Source organism: Lathamus discolor, chromosome 6 (assembly GCF_037157495.1).
Source record: "Lathamus discolor isolate bLatDis1 chromosome 6, bLatDis1.hap1, whole genome shotgun sequence".
Lineage (NCBI taxonomy): Eukaryota > Metazoa > Chordata > Aves > Psittaciformes > Psittacidae > Lathamus > Lathamus discolor.
The window spans coordinates 89,284,420-89,309,319 of NC_088889.1; the positions used below are offsets into that span (position 1 = coordinate 89,284,420).

Genomic DNA, 24,900 nt, shown 5'->3' on the forward strand with positions numbered 1-24,900 from the left:
GCCTCAGGCTAAACTTCAGCAGCATCCAGGTCTTGTAGGACAACAGCCGTTCGCTGTTAGCCAGGATGAGGAGTGGATTGGGGATGCCTGGAAATGCCTTTCCCACATAGGCCTGGAGCATGTAAAGTGGTGGCCCCGGTCTCAGCTGCAGAGGGGTTGTCCTGGGCTGCCCTAAATGTCCTTTACCTATAGTTGCTGCTTCTTTAGGTTGATCTGTACCTGAGCAAAAAGAGTCTTCCTTACGCGGTAACCTCCTCCTCCTGCTTTCTGGGATTCCTCCTGCTTCCCGGTGTCCACTCTACTGCTCTCCATCCCTTTGGCATCGCACCTCCATCCCGCTGGCCTGAGGCTTCCGAGCTCATCCAGCAAAAGGAGGGAGCTGTGAGGCAGATCCCAATGACCCTTGAGTAACTGGAGCAATAGCTGATTTCTTGGCCCGTGGTAAAGACTGAAGTTAGAGCACCTGCAGAGAGAGGTCAGGGAGGAGAGGGGAGCTCCCCAGCTCGATGGAGAGCCCCGGGAAGGCTGATGAAGGATGCCTCTATCACAGATGTCATCCTACATTAGTCTCCTCTCATCAGGCTCAACCTGAATGGGTAGTGAGAGTGCCTGTGGGGTGGATTTGCTGGAATTCGTACCATCAGGCAGAGCAGGCTGATGGTTTCTGTTGTCTCCTTCCGTCTCACTGGAAATCAGGTGCACAAACTGGAATCCATGGGTTGCTGCCCATTTAAAGAGGCCCAAAGTAAACTTCCTTTAGGAAGTGTGTGTTCAGATACATCCCAAGGGGCTCTGCTGCCCTTTGAAAAGAGAGCACGCAGCATTTGGGCATTCAGCCCAATCCCTTTTAGTGCTTTCATTTCCGTGCTGCTTCGTTCTGTATCTGTGCGGCTGTGGGAGGAGGAACACGGAAAGCATGGAAAGCAGTTCAGTAACCATGGGAATCTGCACAGCCTCAGGGCAAGTTCATCCTGGATTCCTGCCTTGATAAACACACATTAAAGAAACCCAGCCCAAAAGTCTTAACCTGTGCTATGATTGTACATAGGGAAGTACAAGCAGAAGGGGACCCGGTTGCCTGTTAATAGAAGGGACTTTGCGTTCAGGTCAGTGCCTTTTGAACCTGCCCTGTCGTGGTCTCTAAAGCACATCATGACCCAGGCTAGGCCACAGCTTTGGGGCTGCAGGATGGAGTGAAGGTTGGTGTTAGGCTTGTGCATCTGCCTGGGGGTAGTGTCAGGTTAAAGCTGTTGTACAGGAGCAAGCAGTTTGCTTCTGGGTTTCTACCCCTCTCATAGCTGTTCTCCTGGGTGCCTACATGTAGTGAGAGCTCGCAAATCCACATGCCAAGGACTAGCGGGATGGGCTTTTGTGGTGTCTGTCTGAGTGTTGTGCCTTGCAATCTGGATGCTGCATCCGAATGGGATCAGCCATCGCATCCTGCTAGACCTGAAGCAGGCCTTGAGCATGTCCTCTGTGTAACCCTGCGCAGTAGAGGCAGCTTTGCCTTGGGAGAGCCTCCAGATGGGCTTAGAGAAAGAGTGGGATTGTCTCTGGCAATAAGAACGCAGTTACAGGGCTGCTTGAGCAGAGCCCATACATTGACTGGAGCCAGGAGTGTCCCACATGGCTGCACGTCCAGTCGATGCTGCAGTGATGGGGGAGCACCAGGCTGCAGGTCCTGCTCAGCAGCACAGTGCTTTAAAGCATAGCAGATCCAAGCTGACCTGCCCTGGGCTCCACTGAAATCACCCCCAGCACCACCGCAGGCTCCGGGTCATTCTCCATGTGGAGCTAATCCCGCTTGCAGCATGTCCCTCATCCGCAGTCTCTCTCTCGGCTTTCTTCACCAATAACCACCCTCCATAACCCTGTGTTCTCTCTTAGCCTGTCCCACTAATCCCCCCCACCACGAGGCCACTCTCCTGCTGCCCGCATCTTTGCCTGAGCATCACGCCCTTTCCGTGTACCGCATTCCCAGCGCCCGTATCCCAACGCCCTGTGTCTTTTGTCTCTCCCAGAGTCTGAAGGAAGGCCTGACTGTGCAAGAACGCCTGAAGCTTTTTGAATCCAGGGACTTGAAGAATGCCTAGTTCTCCCCGCTCCGCTTGACCACGCGCACCTCCCAGCTTGAGGCAGCACAGCACCAGCACCGTTTGTCTTCTCCTTCCTTAACGACTGTCCTTTTGCTGTCGTTCGTCTCGATGCCCCCCCGACGGGACCCGGCGCCGCGGTGATGGTGCCACCCCTTTGCCTCCCCAGCTCCTTTCCCTTGCTTGTGAGATGCTCCAGAGACTCTTGAGAGGGAGAGGAAGGGATTGGAGTGGGGCGTTTTTCCCCCCACTCCTCTCTTTGGCGCTTTGTAGGAGAATCCTTCCTTTACTGTAAACCATTACACTAAGTGTCAGTATTAAGGCTCAGTAGCCTGTTAATAAGCTAGCTCTGTCGTACCAACCGTTTTGGTATGCAAGCAGGGCCTGGGTGGTGGTACCGGCCATACCCAGCCCTTACTGCTGTCAAGAGACCCAGTGCTCAGAGCACGCCAGGAGCCTAATCTTAACCATTGGATCTCGATTGCATTACTTGCACCTACAAGGAGGGGAAAGCCTGGGGGAAGCTGTCGGCGAGCGCAGGTCCGTGCCGGTGTGCGCAGCCTGGAGGTACAAACACTGACATCCCGCTGGAGAAGGATGCAAGAAGTGATTCTCCTGCCCCGTGACTCTGCCGTATCCTGAATGTAGGTGATGCCGGAGCCTGGTGAAGCTTTGGTGGCTGCAGTGGTTGTGGATAGGGAGCTGCAGATGCTGCAGGGCACCATCGAGCCCGCCCCAGCGGCGTGTCTTTGCCTCCCGTCTCGCTGGTGGTTGGAGTTGGTGTTTTGGGGGCCCGAGCTGTAAGATCACTTCTTTGCCTCTGTTAGATCAAGCCCAGCACTCTCTTTTATTGCTGTTACTCCCTTCCTCTCATTGAGTCCCGTGTATCCCAGGGTCTGTGCGCATGTGAAACTCCCTTTTCCTAGTCAAAGGAAAGTAGAGTAGAAAAGTAGAGCCGATATTGACTGAAAATGCACAGTGCTCAATGCATATAATGCTCCTTTTTTATCAGCTTCTTGAATTCAAACTCTTCTTGTCAGCAGGGCAGCTCCTATTTTAATTCTTTAATCTTTTTTTTTTTTTTTTTCCCTGAAATAAAGATCTCAAAACCATTCTGTGCTTCAGACCTTCTCAGTCCTGATGGCTTCTGTAGTCAAAGAGCATCCAGCTCAGCACCGTGAGGCTGATCGATGGATGCAGACTAAGTGAGCTTGAGGGAGCTGGCAGCACTGGATGCAGCACGTGAGGTAGTCTTCCTAGAGGAAGCCTGTGCTGCTTCATCCTGGGCTGAGTTTAAAGATGCCGCTTGGTCCTGCCTCACCAAGCAGAGCTAAAGCAGTGCTCTGGCACATTGGCCCTGTTTAGCTGCTGATAGACTCGCATCACGTTGTGCTGGGCTGTTAAAGGTGCACCTGAGCCTTCACATGGAGCAAAGCTTCCTCTTGTCTATCAGGTGCTTAACACACGGTTGAGGCAGCTCTGTGTGCTTCCATGGCTGATTTTGGGGCTGTTAGGTGGTTGTACAAGCACAGCCCATAGAGCAGACTCTCACTGCAGCCCTGGAGCAATGAGCACCATGGTGTTGGTTCCAGGCACCTTCAGTCCTGCCAGGTTGGACCAATCCGGAGCGTTCACCTTCATCCTTCCATCCAAGCAGCAAGTTTCTGTCTGGGACCCTCAGCAGGAGATGGCCTCATCTAACCATGAATCAAGCTCTCATCCAGCTTGTGTGGCCTTGCCATGGCCAAGTGCTTGGCCTGGCACTTCGTGGCAGCATCTGGTCCTGCCCATAGGAGCCCCACTTGTCCCCAGCCAAGATGCCAGCGCTGAGCAGTGAGCAGAACGGATACAGGGATGCTCTCCCATCGCGATGCTCTGTAATCTCTGCCCAGGCGTACACGGACGTCCTGGAGACAGGAGCAGGGCAGGAAGGATGCTCGCCCACTCGGATACAAAGGCTCTTCCCTCATCAGCAGGCACGTGCCCTCGGATGGACCCAGGAGCCTTTCCAGCCACAACCCACATGGACCACATCGGATCAGCCACCAGTCTCCTCCAGGAATCTCAGTGCTGCTCCTCGCATCGTGTTTGCTTCAACCCATCAGCCAGCAGCTGCCTTAGTCCTCCCATCCCACCGTGGAGGAGCATGGCCTGTGCTCTTCCCTTGCAAGACATCACTGGCTCCAGGATGCCTCCCTTTTCCTCTTCTCTCAAGACATATGATGGGACTTTGTCTGTTTTATCCAACCAAGAAGGATGTGTGCTGGTCTCCTCCTCACCATGTGGACCCCGACCTTTCCTGCATCCCTGTAGCAAATCCTGCTTTTTCTTTGCATACTTCATTTGCTCAGGAGCACTTATTTTAAGTATGGGGATTGGAAGTAACGTACTTGCTATCTGCATTGGCACTCGGGTGGTGTGGATAACACAAGGTGGACCTTTTCTGATCATGCCACTGAGCATCTTGAGGCTCTCCATGGGAGGGAATGGTTTCATACCAAGCAATCCTCTCTTAGCATCTTGGGTATTGAGTAGGAGCATTGATTTCTTTGCCAGTGCTTCTGCTCAAAGCCTTAATACTTAACATGGGGAACAGCTGAGTGAGTGGAGGGCAGAGCCACAGGTGAAACTCATGTGGAAATACACTGATGGGATTTGGGTGGTAAAGAGGGGTGAGGAAGGTGCTGCAGGACCAGGTGGATGGGGCAGGAAGGCAGAAGAAGGTGGGATAAAAACAGGGATACGGAAGATAGGGAAGGTGCAGAGATGCGCTTTCTGCTTGGGCTCTGGCTCTCCCATTACCCTGTGAAGAGAGGCTGGGGGTGCAGTGTTCTTATTTATATACATACAAATGCACACTGATGTTTATGGGGCAGAGTCATTCAGGAACGCTTGTACAGCTCTTGCTTCTTCCTATGTTCCTATGGATTTTCTTCACTCTTTCCTCTGTTTTTACCTTATTGTACAGAAAATACCAGTCTTCCCATCACTCCCCACCTTTCTATGGTCACCATAAGCATCTTTAAAGGGATTTGAACTGAGGTTTGCTAGGACCCCTGTATGGACAGGATCAGATCCGGAGGATCAGCTGCTATCAGGATGCTTTCATTTAACATTGGCAGCTTCTCTGGACCTGCAGATAGCTGAGGAAAGCAGAGCAGGGAGGTTTGCTGGGGATAAATGGTATAAACTGGCCCTAACAACAGATATAGCTGACATAAACCAGGAGGGCAGTGCAGGGAATGTGGTGTGTGAGGGAGCAGTGGGACTGGCCGCCTTTGCCATGGTTTTAGCAATGTTTAATACATCAATGAATCTGATTGCTGGATGTTGTGGGTTCAAAGTGTTTTATTCCTAAGCAAAGGGATCTCACATGAACCTGGTAGTGGTTTCATGCTGTAGTGTGTAGGAGCAGCCATCTTCCACTGCAGAATTGGGTTCCTTTGAAAGCTAAGAGAGAACCTGGTTGTGCTGTGCCAAAAGGCATCCTCAGGATCACCTGCGCCCTTTGGAGCAGCACAGACTCGGTGGGAATGCTGTATGTGATGTCCTATGGTGGTAGCTATGAGTTCTGAGGGTACCAGAGAAAGAGAGATGAGAGGATGCTGTGGGATGCAGATAGGTGCTGTGAATGGTGGCTGCAAGCTCCAGGCTTTAGGCTGTGCTTCACTAGTAGCCTGGCAAGTATTTAAGCATCTCTCCAAAGCAAGAGGCATTAAAGAGATAGAACCTGTAGCACCAGTAAACAGCTGAAACCAGATGTATTTCTGCAGAGAGCAGTGCTTTCAATAAGGGGAAACAAAGCAGAAAGCCAACTGGGAAGCTTTTTACCCATAGCAATGAGCTGTAGTTATCCTGGTGCTGCTTCCTGCTTCCCTCATCTTTCAAGATAGACCAGTGGCAATTTAAATGAGAAAGAGTGGAAAGTGGGGGGGGGGGGGGCGTAATACTGGGAGGGAAACAGTGAGCTCCCTACCTGCATCATCCCAGTGCCCAGCATCACCCTTTGGTGTGTGGTACCACTGCGGGTACCTGCTTCAGGTGCTCTCCAAGGCATCACATCTACACAGCAGCACGTGAAACGCAAGCTGCTGTGTCTTGCACAGTTCTGTGCTGTTGATAGCATTGAAATGTGAGGTGTAGGAAGAGTCAAGCATGAGGATGGTGCAGACACAGGCTCTGAGCAATGATTTCACTGTGTAAGGTTTTCCTACCATTTGTCTCCCCTGAAACAGGCTGAATCCTTCTTTAAATGTGACCTTTTCCTTTGCCCACCTATAAAAGCAGCAGCAAATCATGTTCATTCGCTTCAAACCCGGAATCTTGCAACCCAGGGATGTCTCTGTATTGGTAGCACTGTCCCCAGCTCTGTAAAGTGTCTCCCTTTGCACTTCCACTAATCCCTTGCCTTTTGCCCTGCTTGGATGCAGTACCTGGGTTGTGACCCCTGAAGCACACTCACTGCAGCTTGCCTTTGCTCTGTAATCTTTTTTCCCCCTTTTTTAAAGAAAACCCCAAGTTTCATTATTCTTGTCTTTGCAAAGATTAATTTAAAGCCTGTATTATAGTATCCAGAGCACGCACTGTACCTATTTATTACTCAGCAATCAGTGGAGGGGCCTCTTTTTGTGCCTACGGTGTGAGTTTTGAGGTTTAAATCCTGGTCTAACCCAGATGTCCGTGCTTTGGGAAAAGAGCAATGAGTGTGATGTGGCCAGCCCACCCTATAAACTGGCCTGGTTTGGTTTTACTGACTGTTATAAATGTCTTTACAAACCTTTCCTGCTGAGCTGTACCTTTAGTATTGAAGATCCTCATTCAAAGATCATGCACAGTGGGTTTGAGAATTGTAACCTATAAACTTGGGTTGGTTTCGTTCCATAGGGATTGCTCCATGATGTATTTACGTGGCACATCACACACGTGCAGGCTGTTACCTAGTGGTGTGCTACTATAGAGCTACTTGGTGGTGGAGCGCACCTTGTGCAGTGGGTTACGGCCCGTGAGGCACTGCTGTAGTGCTGGAATTCACGTGTGCAGCACATTCCAGATCCTCTTGGATGTCACAAGGGAACAGACACACGTTCTCCAGCAGAAAGGACGCACGTTGTAACTCACAGTGTGTAACTTCAGACGTAACTTCCAGTACAACACACCTGACTACTGCCTTGAACTGAGGTGATCCTGCAGTAGAAATCACTTCTCACCAGAGGATCCAATGCACAGGAGCAGGGAGCACCAGGCTGGAAGCAATGGGCTCGCCCTGATCAGCCTGTGACTACCAAAGGAAACCAAGGGTGTGGGATTTACCAGCAGAACCCTAAAGAGCCAAGAGCCAGGTTGGTACCAACTGAACGAAGCCAATTGGCCATGAACTCCTCAATGATGAGTGCACTCACTCTTGTGTTCTTCGTGCTTTCTTCATGTGCTGCCTGTGTGATACTGACAAGAACACCCTTTGTTCTAAACTAGAGATGGCAAAGCAGGTTGTAAGATACTAGAGACTATGGTAAGTGGGAAGCAGATCTGAATACAGAGGCTTTGACCTGTGCCCACCCTCCTGGGACCTGGAGTTCTGGATGTCTTTGAGATTTTAAGGAATCATTTTAAAGACTCAGATTTATGGGAAAGGATGAAGTTTTGGGGAGGAAAAGGGCAGTTCTGCAAGTCTGGGGTGGTACCTGGAGTGGTATTGGCCATCTTCCTCCTTCATCCTAACAGGAACAGGCAGCTTGCCTTGGTTCTATCCGAGCACAGTGGCTCAAACCCAGGCAGGCTCACGCCAAGGAGGGAACACAGTTGTCCTCGAGCTCTGTCCATCCATAGGACAGAACAGTCTCTTTTAAGGGGATTTTCCACATGGATCAGTCCTGGAAATGGCATCTCACATGTCATTTTTTTCCCCTCAGGAAAGAGGAGCGGGTGTTGGAGGCTCCTGGTCCTCAATATGTGCGAGCTCCTCTTTCCTTCCCTTCTCCCTTCCACTCCAGTTTATTCCAGAGCTTACGAGCCACCATTCCCCAACGTGTAACAGGTCACTTCTCACCGTATTTATTCCTTACAGCCCTGTGTGACATGCTAGGTGCCCATGGATGTAGCTGATCCTTTTTATTTTGTAAATAGAATTACCTAACTTTACATTAACTGTATCCTAATAAACTATTTTTGCACCACCCTTTGCGTGCCGTGTCCTGAGGTGTGTTCTTCCAAAGAGGAGGGTGCCACAGGGACAGCAGAGGCCAGAGCCTGAAAATGAGAGCTGTTTGCCTTTACAGTCACTACTACTGAAACAGGTAGCATTTAATAGCAGTAATATGGCTGAAGTAGTGTAAATCTAATGCTGTTGAAAGGGATTTAATAGAGAACCACCTTCCCCAGCCTCTTCCATTGGTGCTCTTTAATAGCAATGTTTTTTCCCCTAGACCTATGCCAGCTTTCTGCTATAGAACATATCTCTCTGATGATGTTATTCCATGTATCCTAAATAACACTTAAGGATCCACAGGAGTTCTTAATGATTTAGATCTTCGGAAGAACCACCCCGCAGGGATTGCCTGGAGCACAAGAACCAGATGATGACCTTGAGGTTCTCTGTGAAAACAACTAATTTGATAGTGCCCATCACGGCACTGCTGTATCAAAGCAAAACTGGTGGCAAAACCTTAAAACAAATCAAAATGACAGATTTTGAGGCACTTTATACTCAGGTTTAAGCAATTCTTACACGGATGGTAGTTAGGGTTTTAATAGTCTCAAATGCACCCATCTGTGTTCCACCCTGAACTGGAGGGACAGAGATCTCACCTCCCTCCCTCTTACTTGCACCCCATCCTGTCGCTGTCAACTGCAGCCAGGTCTGCACTCAAGACCGACTGATCCCAAAGAGTATCTTTGTTCTTCCCAGATATCCCAACATTTCCCTCCTGGAAGATGAGGGCTCGTTAGTACCGGCGCCCTCGGGCTTTTACACTGGAGCTCTGCTCAATTTAAACCCTCATCTTAAACCAAAGGAACCCTGGTCTCAACCAAAACACGCGTCTAATCTCTATCTTATTTCTATAGATTTCCTTTCCAAACTCTCAACAATTAAAGCCAACACAAAACTAAGACACATAACTAAGGTGCTTAACTCCTCTATCCAAACTCTTATGTTTGCTGTAGCCCTCATAACTCTTCCTTTGTGTTGGGGCACAATTCCTTCCTGGAATATCCTTGAAACACCTGCCAGCACCGTATGAACATGCCTGCACCAGGGCACAGCAACGAGCCTGCCTGCTTTAAGCCCTACAAAGGCAGCCCTGTCACAGCTCTCCTCAACACAATTCCCTACCTAGCTGTGTGGTTCCCTCTAGCATGGGAATGACCCACAGCAAAGCGGGCCATTCAGGGTAGAGAGAACTTTGCTTCTCAGGAGCTTACCTAAATTACACCCAAGTGGCTACTACAGTGATGTCCATACAGGCTGTGAATGCTCTCATCTGCTAATAGCCCACCAGCTGTATGAGGCAGCTCCATCACTGTCCTTGGGATAAAAACCTATAGTTGGTGGGATTGTACTCCTCCCAAATCCTTTCAAACTCATCCAGATACAGCTTCACATACTCAGCATCCTCCACCACCAGCACGTTCTCCCGGTTGGTCTGGATGGCCTGCGTGGTCCAATTGAGGGACCCCGTGATGACCATGCTCCGGTCCACGATGGCGAACTTGTGGTGCATGTACCCGTGGCCCCGGTCGTGGCGCACCTGGATCCCTGCAACGACACAACCACGTCCTCAGCGGGACTCGAACCCGCGGCCACCACCACAACCGCAGCGCTCCGCTGTTCCCCCCCCCCAACCCCGCCCAGCCCCGGCCTCCCACCAGGCCTCACCGGCGAGGCGGAGGAGGCCGATCTGCGAGCCCCGCAGCCCCATGTACTCCGCGTCGGTGACCACCCGGACGCGGACGCCGCGGCGGTGGAGGAGGCGCACGGCGAGGCCGAGCTGCGGGCAGGAGAAGGCGAAGAGGCAGATGTCGAGCGAGCGGCGGGCGGACAGGAGCAGCCGCAGCAGGCGGCTGAGGGAGCAGTCCCTGCGCGGCAGCGGGCAGGGGCAGGGCTGGGCCGGAGCGCCGGGCCCCGCCGCCTCGGCCAGCAGCTCCTCGGTGCAGCTGGGCGGCGAGGGGAAGAACAGCACCTCACGGACGGGGCGACGACGCCGCCACCGCCGAGCCGCCATGGCCAGGGCTAAGCCGGCCGCCGCCGCCGCCATCGCCACGGCAAGGCCCGGCCGCCCCGCTGCACCCGGCACCCACATGGTGCCCCCCGGCGCATGCGCGGTGGGCCGGAGGGAGGGTACCGCAAGGGGAGCCCCTCGGGGTCCGGAGCTCAGCGCTGGGTCCGGCGGGGTTGGGATGGGGAAACGCGGACCACGGCAGAGATGCTCCGAGCATCCTTCACCCGCTCCCACCGCCCTCTTTGGTACTCACGGGACAGCACATGGAGTAAAGGGCGGTCCTGGCTCGATGAGGTGCTGCAGTGTGCGGTTCTGGTGTGCCCAGCGTAAGGAGGAGATGGAGCTGTGGGAGCAAGGCCGGGGGAGCAACGAGGATTGTAAAGGGGATGGAGCACAGGCTAAGGCATTGGGGCTGTTCAGCCTGGAGAAGAGAAGCTGGGCAGAGAGGTTAGAGCAGCTTCCAGTGTCTGAAGGGGAAGTACAAGGATGCTGGAAAGAGACTCTTCATCAGGGAGTGTAGTGATAGGGCAAGGGGTGATGGGTTCAAACTGAAACAAGTTCAGGTTGGATCTAAGGCAGTTCTTCCCTGTGAGGGTGCTGAGGCGCTGGCACAGGGTGCCCAGAGAAGCTGTGGCTGCCCCATCCCTGGCAGCGTTCAAGGCCAGGTTCGATGGGGCTTGGAGCAACCTGCTCTAATGGAAAACATCCCTGCCCTTGGCAGGGGGTTGTAACTGGGTAAGCTTTAAGGTCCAAAACCATTCTGTGCTTCTATGATTCAATCAGTTTGTCTTCAAGGCGTAGCGTTTCAAGGGAAGGAGGGTGGTGAAAGATGGCTGCAGACATGCTTTCTGGTTAATTAAGTTGTGCACATTCCAACTCTCACTGACGGCAAAAGGAGCGCCCGCGGGATAATCTGGGAGCTGCATGAACTTGCCCAGGCAATTACTTGATAATCCCATGTATAGATCTGTTCTGGCAGGCAAGAGCATCTGCTTTATGTGTTCACAGACTTAGCAGCTCTCCCCTTTCCTTTCTGTGGGCAGTTTATAAGCACCAAGGTAGTGGTTTCCTTGCCCTGGCTCAAAAATGATGCATTATCCAGAATCTGGTTGTCCATGACACAGATCAGGACAGAGACAGAGTGACACTGCAAACAACTCACCCTTCACACAAGCACGAGGAAGAAGATGAAGCCTCAGGCTTGACCTTGTGCCCACCTATTTGCTGCTTCAGAAGAAACCACACTTCTGTTCAGAAGCACAGGATGCTCATGCACCAGTGGCAGGTTTGATGGACATTAGGTTTTAACATTGGGAGAGCTAGTCTTTAAAAGATAAAATCAGTTCAGCAATCAAACAATGCCAAGTCATGTCTTACCTGCTGTGTTACACAGCTCTGGATTGGACCAGAACGGCTTTCAAGTGCAAAAAGATCTGATAAAAGATTGCTACAAGAGCAAGCACTGGAAATTGATTCACTGGTCTGTGCCTCTCTAATTACTTCTGTTGCTTTCCCCCCACTGACAGTGGGCTTTGTTCTCCCCTCATGACTAGCACAGAGGAAACAAGATGCATGCATTACTCAAAGCCCCATCTCCTGTTTCCTTACTCACAATGGGGAAATGCCAGCTTCTTTCCAAAGTCTGAAATTAAACAAGTGCTTTGGTTTTGAAGTAACAGAGTAATGCCTTTGCCCAAGCATGTTTGCTGCTTGAATCTCCTGTAGTTGTTTTATGTCCAGTCAAGCAGTTTTAGTTACCATATCTGAGCATCTCTTGCTCCAGATGTACTAGAAACTAATACAAAGTTAAGAGGAAAAGGCCTATTAAATTAGATTTAGGCTAAGACACAGATCAACTGCTGCTTCCCCCACAGCAACACACACTGAAAATGAACACAAACCCAGGCTTTGTCCATTTACAAAAATAGCTCTTACTGAGATTTAATGCCTGTCTCCATTTTACAGATGTTCCAGACACAGAAAAAAAATCAACCTGCATATTTTATGTATATATATATATAAGAACAGAACTCACGACAAGTTGGAACATTGCCTCTGAGCTCGAGTCTTGTTTGAATGAGTGTAGAAGGTCACCTGGGTAAAACCTGCCTTTAGCTTCGTACAAATGTCTGTGGTAATGTCAAGTTTTCCCAACACTGATCCAGAGGAAACAACAAAACAAAGACTTCACAACAGAAACAGTAATTCCTTACACTACAGATAAGGAAAAATCTGGTTTAGGTCATTAAAAAAAAATGCACCAATGTTTCCATGAACTATTAAGCAAAAAATGGCTACTATAGAGTTAGATAAGGGAGCACCTACAGGTTGGATCTTTCCTGCTTAACTTCACTAGGAAGCTAGAAAACTCTTTCTGGAGATAGGACACCACCAGCAACCAGATCCTGACGAGGTAATCTTCATTACCTGGAAGTTTTGCAACTGCATGCAAAACAAGGCGAGTGTTTTACCCTCTAGAGAGGCAAGCAGGCTGCTTTTAGAGACTCCTTATATTACAATTCTCCCTCCTCAACAAGGTTTCCGAAGCAAATGCTGAAACTGTCTCAAGTTAAGATATAAATAAATAAAGTGGAGTGACAGGACTCCAATGGGATATCCTGACTTATGCTACAGCAGAAAAGAAGTCTCTTGTAAATCCGAACAGAAAGTGGTTTGAAATAATTTACACGTGGATCCAGACCCTGTGACGTTGTCACTTGGTTTTTGGTTCTTGTTTTCTCAGGTATTTAGGAGATTTATGTGGAATTTGGAGAGATGAACTGTATCCACTCCCAGGAGATCTGGATGTTGTCACAGGTAGCCAAGTGTTGCCAATGAAAGCTAAAACTGAGCTCTACTGCCACACCACAGTGCTTAGTGAGGCAGGATGGGATTTGATCAACTCACACCGATTCTTTGAGTGTCACTTTAGTCTCGAGTGTGCAGGTCTAGGTTCAGAGCTGAGTTTAGGACAGACAGCAGCACTATTTATTAGCACGTATTAGTCCAGTCTCACAGCAATTAGAAAACACTCAAGTGGCTCTTCAAGTTAGTCTGAGGACGAGGAGAACAGTGATGAAGTGGCACTATCCACCTGATGCACATGCTGCGGGCTCAGCAGCGGTAACTCAGGGTCCCTGCGGTTATCTGAAGGCAGCAAGTGAGGTTGGGCACCTTTTAGTTCCTGGACTCGGAGGACGTGGGGCTGCGAACTGTTGACATCAGGTGGGACTTGTATGTCTTGCTCAAGCCAGTCATCCAGAACTTGAGAAGCTTGACGTTGTCCTCCTCAGCAGCTCCCAGGATGCTCAGCAGTTTTTGGGTATCCTCCTTGGGTCTGCTGTCCACTTTAGTGAATTTGAAGAGGACCTTCACTTTACTATAAGAACAAGAAACTCCTGTTATTACAATGGATTTGCACATGTCAAAGAGGGAATGAGCAGTAAACTGCAGTTTCTCTCAGTACCTATTGCAAGAGAATGTTAATAACAGCTTCAAACAGTATTCTGCAGAAACTTCTCATGCTTTGAATGAAGAAGAGTACAAGGAAAGGGGGATTACTCATTTCCACTCGTAATATGCACAATTCTAGTTTGTTTCTTCATTCTAGTGGAAGGTAAAACAATTCATTGTGACAACTGGGAACCTCCCTAGGAGACACATCTAGTGCCAATTAGGCCCTAAGGTAAATCCACAGAATCTTAACGTTCCATGAATTATTCCACATGACTGTCTGGTCTTCCTTTATACCTGCACCCTTAAAACATAGTGCCTCAAGACACAATCATGACATCTGTTTGGCATGTTATCCGCACCGGAATATAGCACACATGGACAGGCATATATGGATTCGCGGACTTAATCCTCATAACGTGTATCAGGCAGGCAAGTATTGTCATGTAGGTAACCTACAGCTGTGTGAACTGAAGCATAAAGGTTAAGAACTGCTGACAGCCAAAACCAGAGTAAGGACTACTTTTTAAGGTACTTCCAGTACCTAAAGGGGGCTACAAGAAAGCTGGAGAGGGGCTTTTGACAAGGGCCTGTAGGGACAGGACAAGGGGGAATGGCTTTAACCTGCTAGAGGGGAGACTGAGATGAGTTCTTAGGCAGAAGCTCTTCCCTGTGAGGGTGCTGAGGCGCTGGCACAGGGTGCCCAGAGAAGCTGTGGCTGCCCCATTCCTGGCAGTGTTCAAGGCCAGGTTGGACACAGGAGCTTGGAGCAACCTGCTCTAGTGGAAGGTGTCCCTGCCCATAGCAGGGGTTGGAGCTCGATGAGCTTTAAGGTCCCTTTCAACCCAAACCAGTCTGGGATTTCTATGACTAGAGTAGAACAACTCAGATATTCCTAGCTCCTAACAGCAAAGCCAACTACTGTCAACACTACAGCAGAAGTTACCTGACTACAAGTTTGTCCTGTACTCTGCTGTAACCATTCTGGGATTAGTGCCAAAGCTGTTTCTCTGAAAGCAGTGTAGTCACACTTACTTCATCCACTCCTCCTTGAGGCAGACAAGGCACTGATCCACAACATCTACAGAAAGGTTCTGGTTGGTCAGGGCAGCTTCGATCTTGTTCAAGATTGTAGGACCAACTACAGCAGCAGAAAGAAGGGGAAAAGGGTGAGAAAGAGAACACAAACTACAGGTTACCCACTTACACCTTCACTAGTCATTGTTAGCAAGGACTAGTCAATTTATTCTATGGCCTTGATACCTGCTGGAAGAGAACACATAAACTACAGGTTACCCACTTACACCTTTACTAGTCATTGTTAGCAAGGACCAGTCCATCTAATTCTATGGCCTGGATACCTGCTGGAATTACAGACAAGAATATATACTTGTTCCACCTCTTATCCTGTTTAAGTCCACACTCATTTTCCACCAGCGCTTTGGTCTGGTGCATTAATGCAGCTTCCTCTGTATGGAGAAAGCTACACTATTAGTAACAGCACAGCCAACTTCAACACAGAATTTGCCTCCATTACTTCATAGATAATAATCTCCCTTGAGTCCAGAAGAAACCTGCATATAAGGAGGAAAATGTTCCCCCCAGTGGCCTATCTTGATTTCACTTCCCTGCAAGAGGAGCTAAAGATCATCCCACTAGAGAAACACCTGATCCAAGAAGCAACACGGAATTCTGTGAAGGAACGGGACTTGCGACAAAGGGGCCTTTGTTTCCTTCAGACCCATTTTAAACTGTTGTTTAGGTTTTGTTGGCTCTAGTTTCATATCAAAAGCTCCTTAAAAAATGCAAAGTTATGAAAAGTCTTCCTACTTTGTATAACATACATAAAAATGTAAGCCCTCAGTTTTGAAGTCTCTGCTTACTCTTGATTCAATGTTCCTCTTCTTAAGGGCAGTTCCAGGGTACTTAGTAAAAACCCAAACCAACAGCCATCCCAAGGCATTCCTCTCCCCAACCACTTTTTGGAATTCCCTAGGAGGCTTTTCTCCCAGTAGTCCACAGGCTAATAACTGATGCTGTGGTGGAGAAATGACGTTTCAGTGACTATTCTTGTCCAGAAGCTTCTAGACATGCCACTGGTTGGATAGGAAGTAGACTATTGTAATTATACTGTAAGTATGCATTACACAGAGTAAGTCTCTGCTTTGCACTGCACCTGTACTTTCAGAGGACAGAGCAGGAAGGATTTAGCCATCTGCCACATGGAACATGGGAGATGAGTAATATCATAGTTCTTGTAAGCTAGATGTACTCAAACACACAGTATTCCAGGCTATGCAGTATTCACTGGGGGTTACACAAGAATTTCCCTACAAGCACTGCTATTTTTAGTTAAGCAAAATGCTGATCTGGTAAAAAAAACCTTTTATAATTAAACAGACTGCGGTAAACCTCATCTCAGTATTCAACCCAGTTGTTTTCTGACCCTACTACATGAATAGCATAAAAAGCAGTTAAAGATCAAGATGTGTGTTTAATCTCTGTGATACAGGTTCTTCTTGCTTTCAAATCACCCACCTCGATCTGCTGCCACAGGGCTGCCGCTGGTGACAACAAACTCGTACTTGTTGAGGGACTGCTCCTCATCAAACAGCGTTGGGTAGAGGCTGGACCGGGTTGCAGCACGAACTTCCACAAGCACCGCAAACTCTAGAGTGACAAGAACCCAAAAGAACATTAACTGAAGCAGCCCAGGTTCTAAACTACAGCTGCACACCCTGCTTGGAGAAAGCACAGCTCTGTCAGTGTTTGGTCCAGCATCAACCTTACCCCAGTAGGAACCAAGACCGTTGGCTATGTCTGATCAGTGCTTAAAGCAGGTGTCACACCTCTCCACTACTGATCAGGCAGGGATATAGGGAAAACAAAACAATGTGGTACAAGCTTTAGTTCATGCAACATTGTTAAGACTGCCAATACTTCATATATAAAATAAGAATCTTGTGCCCTTTAACATGACAGGGGAAGGAGAGGGTTCTGCATCAGGTTCTTACCAGATGACAGGATGTGGGATGGGATTTGGACGTGTGGGCTAAGCCCTAGGAAGTTACACCGATACGCCTCCTCATACTGGTCACTGTAGGGGATGATCCGCACACAGCCAACAGGCAGCATAGTCTAGAGAAGGAAGGAAACACGTCAGGAGAAACACTGGAAGTAAAAGAGTACAGTACAGTTTTCTTCCTGACTTCCAAGGAGAAAGACTTGGAGCACTGCTTGGGGAAAGCTCCTGATTTGGGGGATCAGAAATATCCCCCAAAATCAGCTTGAAAGTTGCTGAGGACAACCACAACATCCAAAGGTTGAGTCTCCTTTCTTTGGTGGCTCTTTTTTGTTGGTGGGTTTGTGTTTTCAAACCCATGTAATTCAGACCACATTCTCCATGAGATCACATGTCAGAGACAGGCCGTCATGAACACTGGACTATTAAGGAAATGCATGTAAAAATATGCAGCCAGGAAACACAAGGAAAAAGCTTTTACCCGTAGCACATCAAAAGCAGACTGGACAAGATCCGTATCTCGAGCTTTCCAGATGACCTGGTTCCCCATCAGAACATGCCAAGCCAGCATGCGGAATGCTGATGCCCCCAGAACCTGGAAAAAAACCCCAAACCATTCTGCATTGGTTATGAAAATCAGTGAAAAGTCCACTAAAACCATGCCTGCCACATAAGAACACGGCTAGGACTGAACAGCAGAAATAAACGTGAGAATTTAGCGGGTCTTGCACACAGAGTAGTAGCTCTAAACCACAGCACCAAGACCAAGTGTTTTGGGGCAGGACTGAACAACTTCTGATAGATGATAACAACTTTCAGGCATTTCTCTGATCTGGGTTATGCACAGAGATGAAACAATGCTCTTAAACAAGCCTCCAAAGGCACACACTTACAATACAGTGGTGCAGTTCCACAGCTTCAAGCCTTCTAAACTGGGAGACAGTAGAACAAAAGGAGGCCGAAGACATAAAGCAGGTACTTGGTCCAGGAAAACAAGCTGGTGTGACAGACTGGGGGTCAAATGCACTGAACCTTCCCCCTCAGCCAGGTAACTGGAAGCACTGGAGAGAAGCCTGATCTGTACAGAACCATCTGCTTTGCTTGTAAATGTTTCTTTTTCCTTCTGAAATACTTTTGTTTTAAGCAAATAATACTTGGCTTTGGGGATGCTGCACGACCTCTGTGTTAAATTACTGTCACTGCTTTTGGGAAGAAGAGGAGTGTGGAATTTGATGGAAATCATATGATCCCATCCCACATGACTGATGATCACTAGAGGCCCACATGATCTAGATGCAGTTAACACCGTGTTATGAGCTCTGCAGGCTCTGTGTTGAACACATAACCAGGGAAGAAGTGCAGAGTGCAGGAAATAAATGTATCTTTTAAAGATATGCTTGGGAATTCAGCATCAGTAACATGCTCCTCTCTTACCTGCCTCATGTGCCTGAGAGAGCGAAAGACAGACAACCTTCTGTGAGCTACATTCCAGCTGTTGCAATCTGGCATCAGGGATGTTTCAGGTGAGCATTTAGATAGTTCCTGCCCTTCCACAGCATCTGGCTGGGAAGAAGGTTTCTCTTCTTCCTCAGAACCATCCCAGCCTTCTGACTCTTCCTTCAGATCTAGCAAAAGAAGGGCAGAGAGGTCATAAGAATTGCTGCTCTCTAGGAATGGGAAGTGCCTACACATACTGCAGCCAATTGATTTTGGCTGGATGTGGGAAGAGAGAGTTCAGAACACAGCAACTGGAAGTACTGGCACCACAGACACACCCAAAGTCTTAACAAAGTTTATGAATTCAGATAGAAGATAAGCACTGAAGCTTCAGGAAGGAATTTGCAGCTTCTACAGAACACAAAGTCACATCTTTTGACCAGTTCTTTATTCTTGCTTTAAAGGGCATGGGCCAAAGCTTTGAGGCAGGTTTTGAAGATTCTAAGCTAAATGGATTCATAAAATAATTCAATGCAAGAAATGAATTACGATCCTTTAGAAATGTTGTAGAAAAAGGAGCAAGAAGCCCATATATTGTGACTGCAAATTCTTCTGGTTGTAAAGATTCATTGGAAAGGCCAACCCAGCCAGAGAGAACAATAATCATGATGATGCAACACTCCTAACACTCCTACTCAAGTAACCAAGATCACATGTGCATGCAGAGAGCCTACGAGGACAAGGGCATTGATTTCACACTCCTGTCAGTCATCCCTACATGGGAGAGCACACCAGCTACTGCAGAGACTGCCGCTAAAGCTGAGAAGAGATGGCTGTGCTTTTGATGCTGATGAGATGACAGAATTTGGTGTTTTACCATCCAAAGAGGGTCTTCCAGCTCTGGAAATCTCTCTCTCACCTGCAAGTTTTTCCATCTGAACAAGGGTGTCTTCTGTTGGTGCTCCCTCCAGAAGCTTCTCTGTAAGTCGGCTGCCACAGGCTTTCAAAAGCCTGGAATCATTGAAAGAAACGTAAGCAGCACTCATTAAACCTGCAAAAGCCTAGCAAGACACTTGGGTGTGATGAGCTCAACAAAAACCCAACCACTAACCAATACGTATTTGCTTTCAACACATCTCTATGCCTTCCTCATTGTGGTAACTATCAGTGCATCTTACAACCACTGTCACACACAGTCACCAAAAGCACTACCATTTTGCAAAACACTCATCACCCACCCAAGTCACATGCCGGTGTTGCAACCCTCTCTGTGGCATCTTTCTAGGGAAGTGTGATGAGGAAGTCAGGTACTGGAGCAACCAGACTGCCACAGACATGCTAGTGTGCCAAACAGCTGCACCTCCCACACTGCCTATCACAATACTCTGCATTTCCAGGTGAACATTCACTGTACTCCAAATGCAAATCCAAGGTACAACACACTGAGGGTAGGAGCATCTTCCCATGCTTTCTTCCATACCTACTTTTATACTGCAAAGGTTTTCCATCTAGATACACATAGCTTCCATTAGCTGCCACATTAGCAGGTTTATTTCATCTTTAGCATGACCAGCAGATCAAGGGAGGGGATTCTCCACCTCTACTCTGCTCTCGTGAAACCCACCAAGAGCACTGCATCCAGGTCTGGGGCCTCCAACAAGAGGGACATGGAGCTGTTGGAGTGAGTCTAGAGGAGGCCACGAAGATGCTGAGAGGGCTGGAGCAGCTCTGCTCTGGAGCCAGGCTGAGAGAGCTGGGCTTGTTCAGCCTGGAGAAGAGCAGGCTCCTTAAGGGGAGCTCTTACAGCAGCTAAGAGGGGAGATTTAGACAGGATATTAGGAATAAAATTCTCTGTGACGGTGCTGAGGCGCTGGCACAGGGTGCCCAGAGAAGCTGTGCCTGCCCCAACCCTGGCAGTGCTCAAGGCCAGGTTGGACGGGGCTTGGAGCAACCTGCTCTAGTGGAAGGTGTCCCTGCCCATGGCAGGAGCCTGGGGCTGGATGAGCTTTAAGGTCCCTTCCAACCCAGATTATTCCATGATTATTTCACAGCAACAAGGAGATTTTTTTTTTGTGCTAAAGTCATCAGCAGGCTGCCATCTTCTTGTGCTCCTTCCAATTCAGAGACTACTTAGCAAAGCCCAACTTCCTACCTCAAGAAGAAAAACAACAGCCAAACACTCAAATCACATTTCCACCCTTTCAGAACATGCCAGTATTCTCTTCATGAAGGTGGTGTAGAAGCTAGAAACACAAGTGGCATTACCAAGCAAAGGACGTATGCAAACATGCCCAGAGGTTTTCATCGTTGGTCAGTGATGTTAAGGACCGGGCTGCGTTGCCGTTCCGCTGGTGCAGGAAGGGAGTGAAGGCCGTGTTCATCCGCTGCGCACGCTGAGGGCACCCATACTGCTCTGCTTCAAACACCTACACCATGGAAGAAGGGCAGTGTAAGAGACTGAAAGAGATGTTTACGTAGAGCTGAGCCAAAAAATACCCAATAAAAGTACAAAGTGAAAAGGTGCCTCACACACAATCATCCAAAATACACTGTAAATTACAGGAAAAGAGAGAGAAGGGACATCTTATTCTCAGATTGACTAGAATTACCATTAAGTGCTCCAAAAGCATGATCCTTCTCAGCTTTAGTTACTTAAATTTCTAACAGAGCTACTGTCTAGCACTTAGGTCTGTGAAGTGTGTTACGACTGGTCTAAAATGTCAGAGGCACCCTATTCCTTCCTTCCTACACCCCAGATACACACCATCCTCTTGTCCCTTCGGTCAACTTTAATGTCCACCCTGACTGCAATGAGCTGGATCAGCTTTTTGACTCAGCTGCACATCAGCTATTGTAATGTTTTACTAACGCTGAGTCAAACAGACTGTGCGCACTGGCCTACCTTAAGTGCTTTGCCCTGAAGCTCATCAATGATGCCTCTGATTTTCCCCAGCAAGAAAGGCCAGGAGTTGATGAGGTAAATCCGGTCCATCATGATGGTGATGATGCTGTACCAGCGCTGAAAGCCTCGAGCCAGGCTGTCTTTGATAAAGAAGGTGTGGCTGAACACAAAACCATGCTGTTCATCTCCAAAAAAAATAGGGCCTTCCCGTCCTGGGCAGACCTGAAGGGGAAGGGCACATACACCAAAGTGGTTAAGCAGATCACACAGCTGAAATGGCAATAAACTGCACAAAGCTGCCTACTCTGAGTGAAGAAAATAAGCCTTTTTTAGGCTGCTATCCAAAATATGTGGTCAAACAGACCTCCGGAGATACTTTACAAACACTATAAAAGCTTCAAATTAACAGCATGTTAAGAACTCAGCTCTATTCAATGACAATACTGTCGAGAATCCACAAGGGATTTTGCTGATCCTGACACACACATGCTCACTGATCTGTACGGTTCTCCCTTCACTTCTACAAGATGTTGAACATTAGTGGTCTACAAAGTTCAAATATTCCTTGGCACTAAACAACAGATTCCAATGTTCTTACAAACCCAGTTTATCTTACAAAGGAAAACGATGAACATCTAGGAGCAAAATCAAGAAAGGGACTCAAAAGGTGAGAGGAAGGAACTCTCAAGTTATCAAAGATCAACCTTAAAAGCTACCATCAAACCTGGAATGGACAGACTTGTGCGTTTGCCTTTCCACCTCCATTCCCTCCTTGCTTCAGGCTGTGCAGAGCAGTCAGGATGAGCAAAGCGCTGATACCTAAAGCCATGACCAGATTCTCTCCCTGTTCTCCCAGACAGTTACCTCACAGCTCAGGCTGCGAACACAGGCCTGGCGCACGATGCTGAAGAGCTGGGGGTGGTTTGGGTGCTGGTGACTGACATATTTGATTGACGTCTCCTTGTCGTGGCTGACGTATCCAGGATGTCCTCCTGCAAGAGAGCGGCAACCCTGAAGATAGAAAAGCAAATCCAGGCATAAATGGGCATGCAGTTGTCTAAGGTTTCCAAAGGCCTCTGCATATTCCCTTCAAAACATAGGGAGATGTTACTTATACCTATTGATGACAACACAAATTACTTAGAAGACAAGAAACAGGAGTCAGGGTGAGGATTTGGACCCAGCTCCTCACACAGAACTTTGTGTGATATACTTCCTCTGTTCTTATGCTCATTTTCCACTATTTAATTTGATTGTGAACTTGGTGCTGGCTCTACAAGTGGTAAAATTCAGTTAACAGCAGTTCTGAGACCAACTGATCTAACAAAACCGGCCAAAACCTAAAGGAAACTAAATAACAAATACCTCAGAACAAGCACTAATAGGAGACAAGGACAGGAATGACTGAGAACATACGCTTACTCTACTCTTTTAATGCCTTTTCTTTCCTGTTTCCTAATCAATACTGCTCTTAAAATGACTAATAAATGACATTAATAAATGATCAGACCCTATAAAATACATGTTCTTCAAGCATAAGGAAAGCATTTCTCAGGCACGAGAGATTCACAGAACACAAGGCTTAAAGAGACCTCAAGACACCATCTTGTCAACGTCTATACACTCAACAACAGTTCCTTATCCTCTTGTCATGGATCATTAGGAGGACTCAAGAGATCTTCTGGCACCAGCGGTCACATACAAAACAAGCGCAGATCACCTTTTTCCTCTCTTAAACAACTGAATTTGCATTAGAGAATCCAAGAGCCCTTTAGTTAAGCCAAAGGACACTGATGTCCACACACAGCTCTTCACACTTACCTCGCACATATCTGACTTCTTCGGCCCTGGGCTGCTGGAGTCAGCGCTGGCACCTTCCGCTGGGCTGTGCGAGCGGATGCGGCTGCTCATCTGAATGCCACCTTCTTCCTCTTCTGCCTGCTCATTCTGCCCGGAGATGTCCCCGCTGCTCGCGCCTTGGGGGAGCGGTGAGTGTAGAACCTCAGTACAAAAGAGGGTGCGAGGGCCGTGGAGCTCACAGAAGTGGCAGAGGGCAACAATAGCATTCATAGTGAGAGCTCAGCACATGCGTCAGGCCTCCTGCGGGTAAGGGAGAAAGCACACAACAGCAGAACAACACATATTAAAGGATCTCCTTGGCCTGGTGATCGCAGGTCCTGTTCTGTATCCCTACAGGAGCAGCTGCCCTTAAGCTCAGCCTAAGGGACCAGCACAGCTCCACCACGGGGTGACCCGAGCAAGGCCCAGCCCTTCGCACCCTGACAGGGCGAGAACGGCGCTGATTTAGCCCGGGTCGAAGACAACAAGCCGGGACACCGCAAGCCTCAGTGGGGAGGGGGACTGGACCGGACCCCCCATGACCGGATACCTCTGCTCTTACCGGGACAGGCTGGGGTCTGGCAGATCAGACCTCCGTGCCCGGGCACCACCAGCGCAGCTTCCCCGTGCCCGGAGGCCCTCAGGGGGTAACCGGCCCTGCTCAGCGCCCCCGGACCCGAACGCCTCAGGCCCAGCCGGACCCAGGCCTGCCTCCCCTTCCGGGCCCCGGCCGCCCCGGCCTCCCCGGTCCCGGACACCGGCGACCCGGCCCCGACCGCTCTTACCGCGGCTCCGGCTCCCCCACCCCAGCCCGTCCCGTCCCGTCGCGTCCCGTGCCGTGCCAGCGGGCGCCTGACACTGACTGACCCACCGGCCCGTACCATCCCTACCGGCAGCTGGGGGGGAAGAGGAGCCGGCAGCTCCCCAGCTGCACACCCACCGCAACCGAGGAGCTGCGAGGAGAGCAAGCGGAAAACGGGAGAGAGGGAGGGGGAGTAGGTTCGTACCGCGGTACCGAGCCGGGCCTCCCCGCCGCTCTCCACACGATCCCCCGCTCCCCCCCGGTACGGCAGTGACTCTGCCCACGGCCGCCCTCATCCACAGGGGCTGGGTAAAACCATTACTAAGCGAGGGGGAGGATGAGAAGGTCTGGAACACTCCTCCTTCGTTCCCTCGCTATCCCGTGTCCCGCTGTCGCACCGCAGAGAGCTGACAACACTGCCGGCTCCTCAGGAGCCCAGAGGAGACGAGCAGCCTCCTGCGACCCTGCGGGGGCTGCACGCGGAGAGGTGTCCGCTCCCCCCCTCCCCACACCAGATGGTGCGGGCCGCATGGCGGCTCACGGGCGGGGTCGCGCAGGCGCTGTGCGGGGTAGGGGCCGCGCTGAGGTGATTGAGGGAGTCAGCGGAGGCTGAGGGAGGCGATGGGTATTAATTCATTAAACTATTAATATTCTGGGGTTAGGGCAGGGTAGAACGTGGAAGAAGGGAGCAGACGCAGTTAAACATGCTTGTTGGAGACTCTTGGGTGCCAATTCTCCATTAAACTACCCCGGTTCCTCTTCACCCAATCAAGTTTTATCGCTATCAGTAGAAAACTGATGGAAAGATAAACCAAATTCCATGAGAAGTGCTAATCCTTTCAGGCTTCAAAATAACGAAGTACTGGAGCCCCCCACCATCCGCTTCACATCGGAGTTAACCCCTTTTGAACACCCAATTCTGAACAGAAGCAGTAAGTGTTCCACAAGGTAACAGGATAGAGCATTCCACTGAGTAAAATGTACTTAAATCCCAAGAAAGAGCAGCTATTACCAATACCACTACAGCATTTGCCTCTGGATCCATTATGTATAGACTAAGTTCTGCCTCTGGAGAAAACACTCAGATGGGGGATTATTGGCACACAAAGATATAAAGTGTTTGATCCAACATCTAA

General features: G+C 49.2%; 3 protein-coding genes across 5 annotated transcripts in view; 1 reads left to right on the plus strand and 2 right to left on the minus strand.

Annotated features, from left to right (window-relative positions):
- MPRIP (myosin phosphatase Rho interacting protein) overlaps nt 1–3,205 on the plus strand; it is a 74,075-nt gene extending 70,870 nt beyond the window's left edge. For both annotated transcript variants that reach the window (XM_065684644.1, XM_065684643.1), the window contains exon 24: nt 2,022–3,205. In XM_065684644.1, coding sequence (XP_065540716.1) covers nt 2,022–2,093 — 72 coding nt within the window. In that variant the 3' untranslated portion in view covers nt 2,094–3,205. The remainder of the gene's footprint in view (nt 1–2,021) is intronic.
- Nucleotides 3,206–9,522: 6,317 nt separating this feature from the next.
- Nucleotides 9,523–10,544, minus strand: PLD6 (phospholipase D family member 6). The gene is made up of 2 exons (XM_065684648.1): nt 9,967–10,544; nt 9,523–9,846 (listed from the first exon to the last, which is right to left on the minus strand). The coding sequence occupies exons 1-2, from the start codon at nt 10,388–10,390 to the stop codon at nt 9,608–9,610; spliced, it is 663 nt and encodes a 220-aa protein (XP_065540720.1). The 5' UTR covers nt 10,391–10,544; the 3' UTR covers nt 9,523–9,607.
- Nucleotides 10,545–12,216: 1,672 nt separating this feature from the next.
- Nucleotides 12,217–24,053, minus strand: FLCN (folliculin). Of its 2 annotated transcripts, none has more exons than XM_065684646.1 (12): nt 23,970–24,053; nt 22,945–23,223; nt 21,988–22,134; nt 21,124–21,345; nt 20,487–20,647; nt 19,141–19,232; nt 18,219–18,409; nt 17,266–17,379; nt 16,777–16,900; nt 16,301–16,432; nt 14,798–14,903; nt 12,217–13,688 (listed from the first exon to the last, which is right to left on the minus strand). In XM_065684646.1, exons 2-12 carry the CDS (start codon nt 23,191–23,193, stop codon nt 13,487–13,489), a joined length of 1,740 nt encoding a protein of 579 aa, XP_065540718.1. In that variant the 5' UTR covers nt 23,194–23,223; nt 23,970–24,053; the 3' UTR covers nt 12,217–13,486. The 2 variants fall into 2 exon arrangements, with proteins under 2 accessions (XP_065540718.1, XP_065540719.1); XM_065684647.1 differs by lacking the exon at nt 23,970–24,053 and adding an exon at nt 23,748–23,815.
- Nucleotides 24,054–24,900: the final 847 nt, after the last annotated feature.

Coding starts and splice junctions, on each gene's coding strand:
- PLD6 (XM_065684648.1), bottom strand. CDS start 10,390: ATGTGGGTGCCGGGTGCAGCGGGGCGGCCGGGCCTTGCCGTGGCGATG. Junction 9,847..9,966: donor CGGCCTCCTCCGCCTCGCCG/GTGAGGCCTGGT, acceptor GTGTCGTTGCAG/GGATCCAGGTGCGCCACGAC.
- FLCN (XM_065684646.1), bottom strand. CDS start 23,193: ATGAATGCTATTGTTGCCCTCTGCCACTTCTGTGAGCTCCACGGCCCT. Junction 19,233..20,486: donor TTGCATACGTCCTTTGCTTG/GTAATGCCACTT, acceptor CAATGATTCCAG/GCTTTTGAAAGCCTGTGGCA. Junction 17,380..18,218: donor CTCTCAGGCACATGAGGCAG/GTAAGAGAGGAG, acceptor GTTTTTTTCCAG/GTTCTGGGGGCATCAGCATT.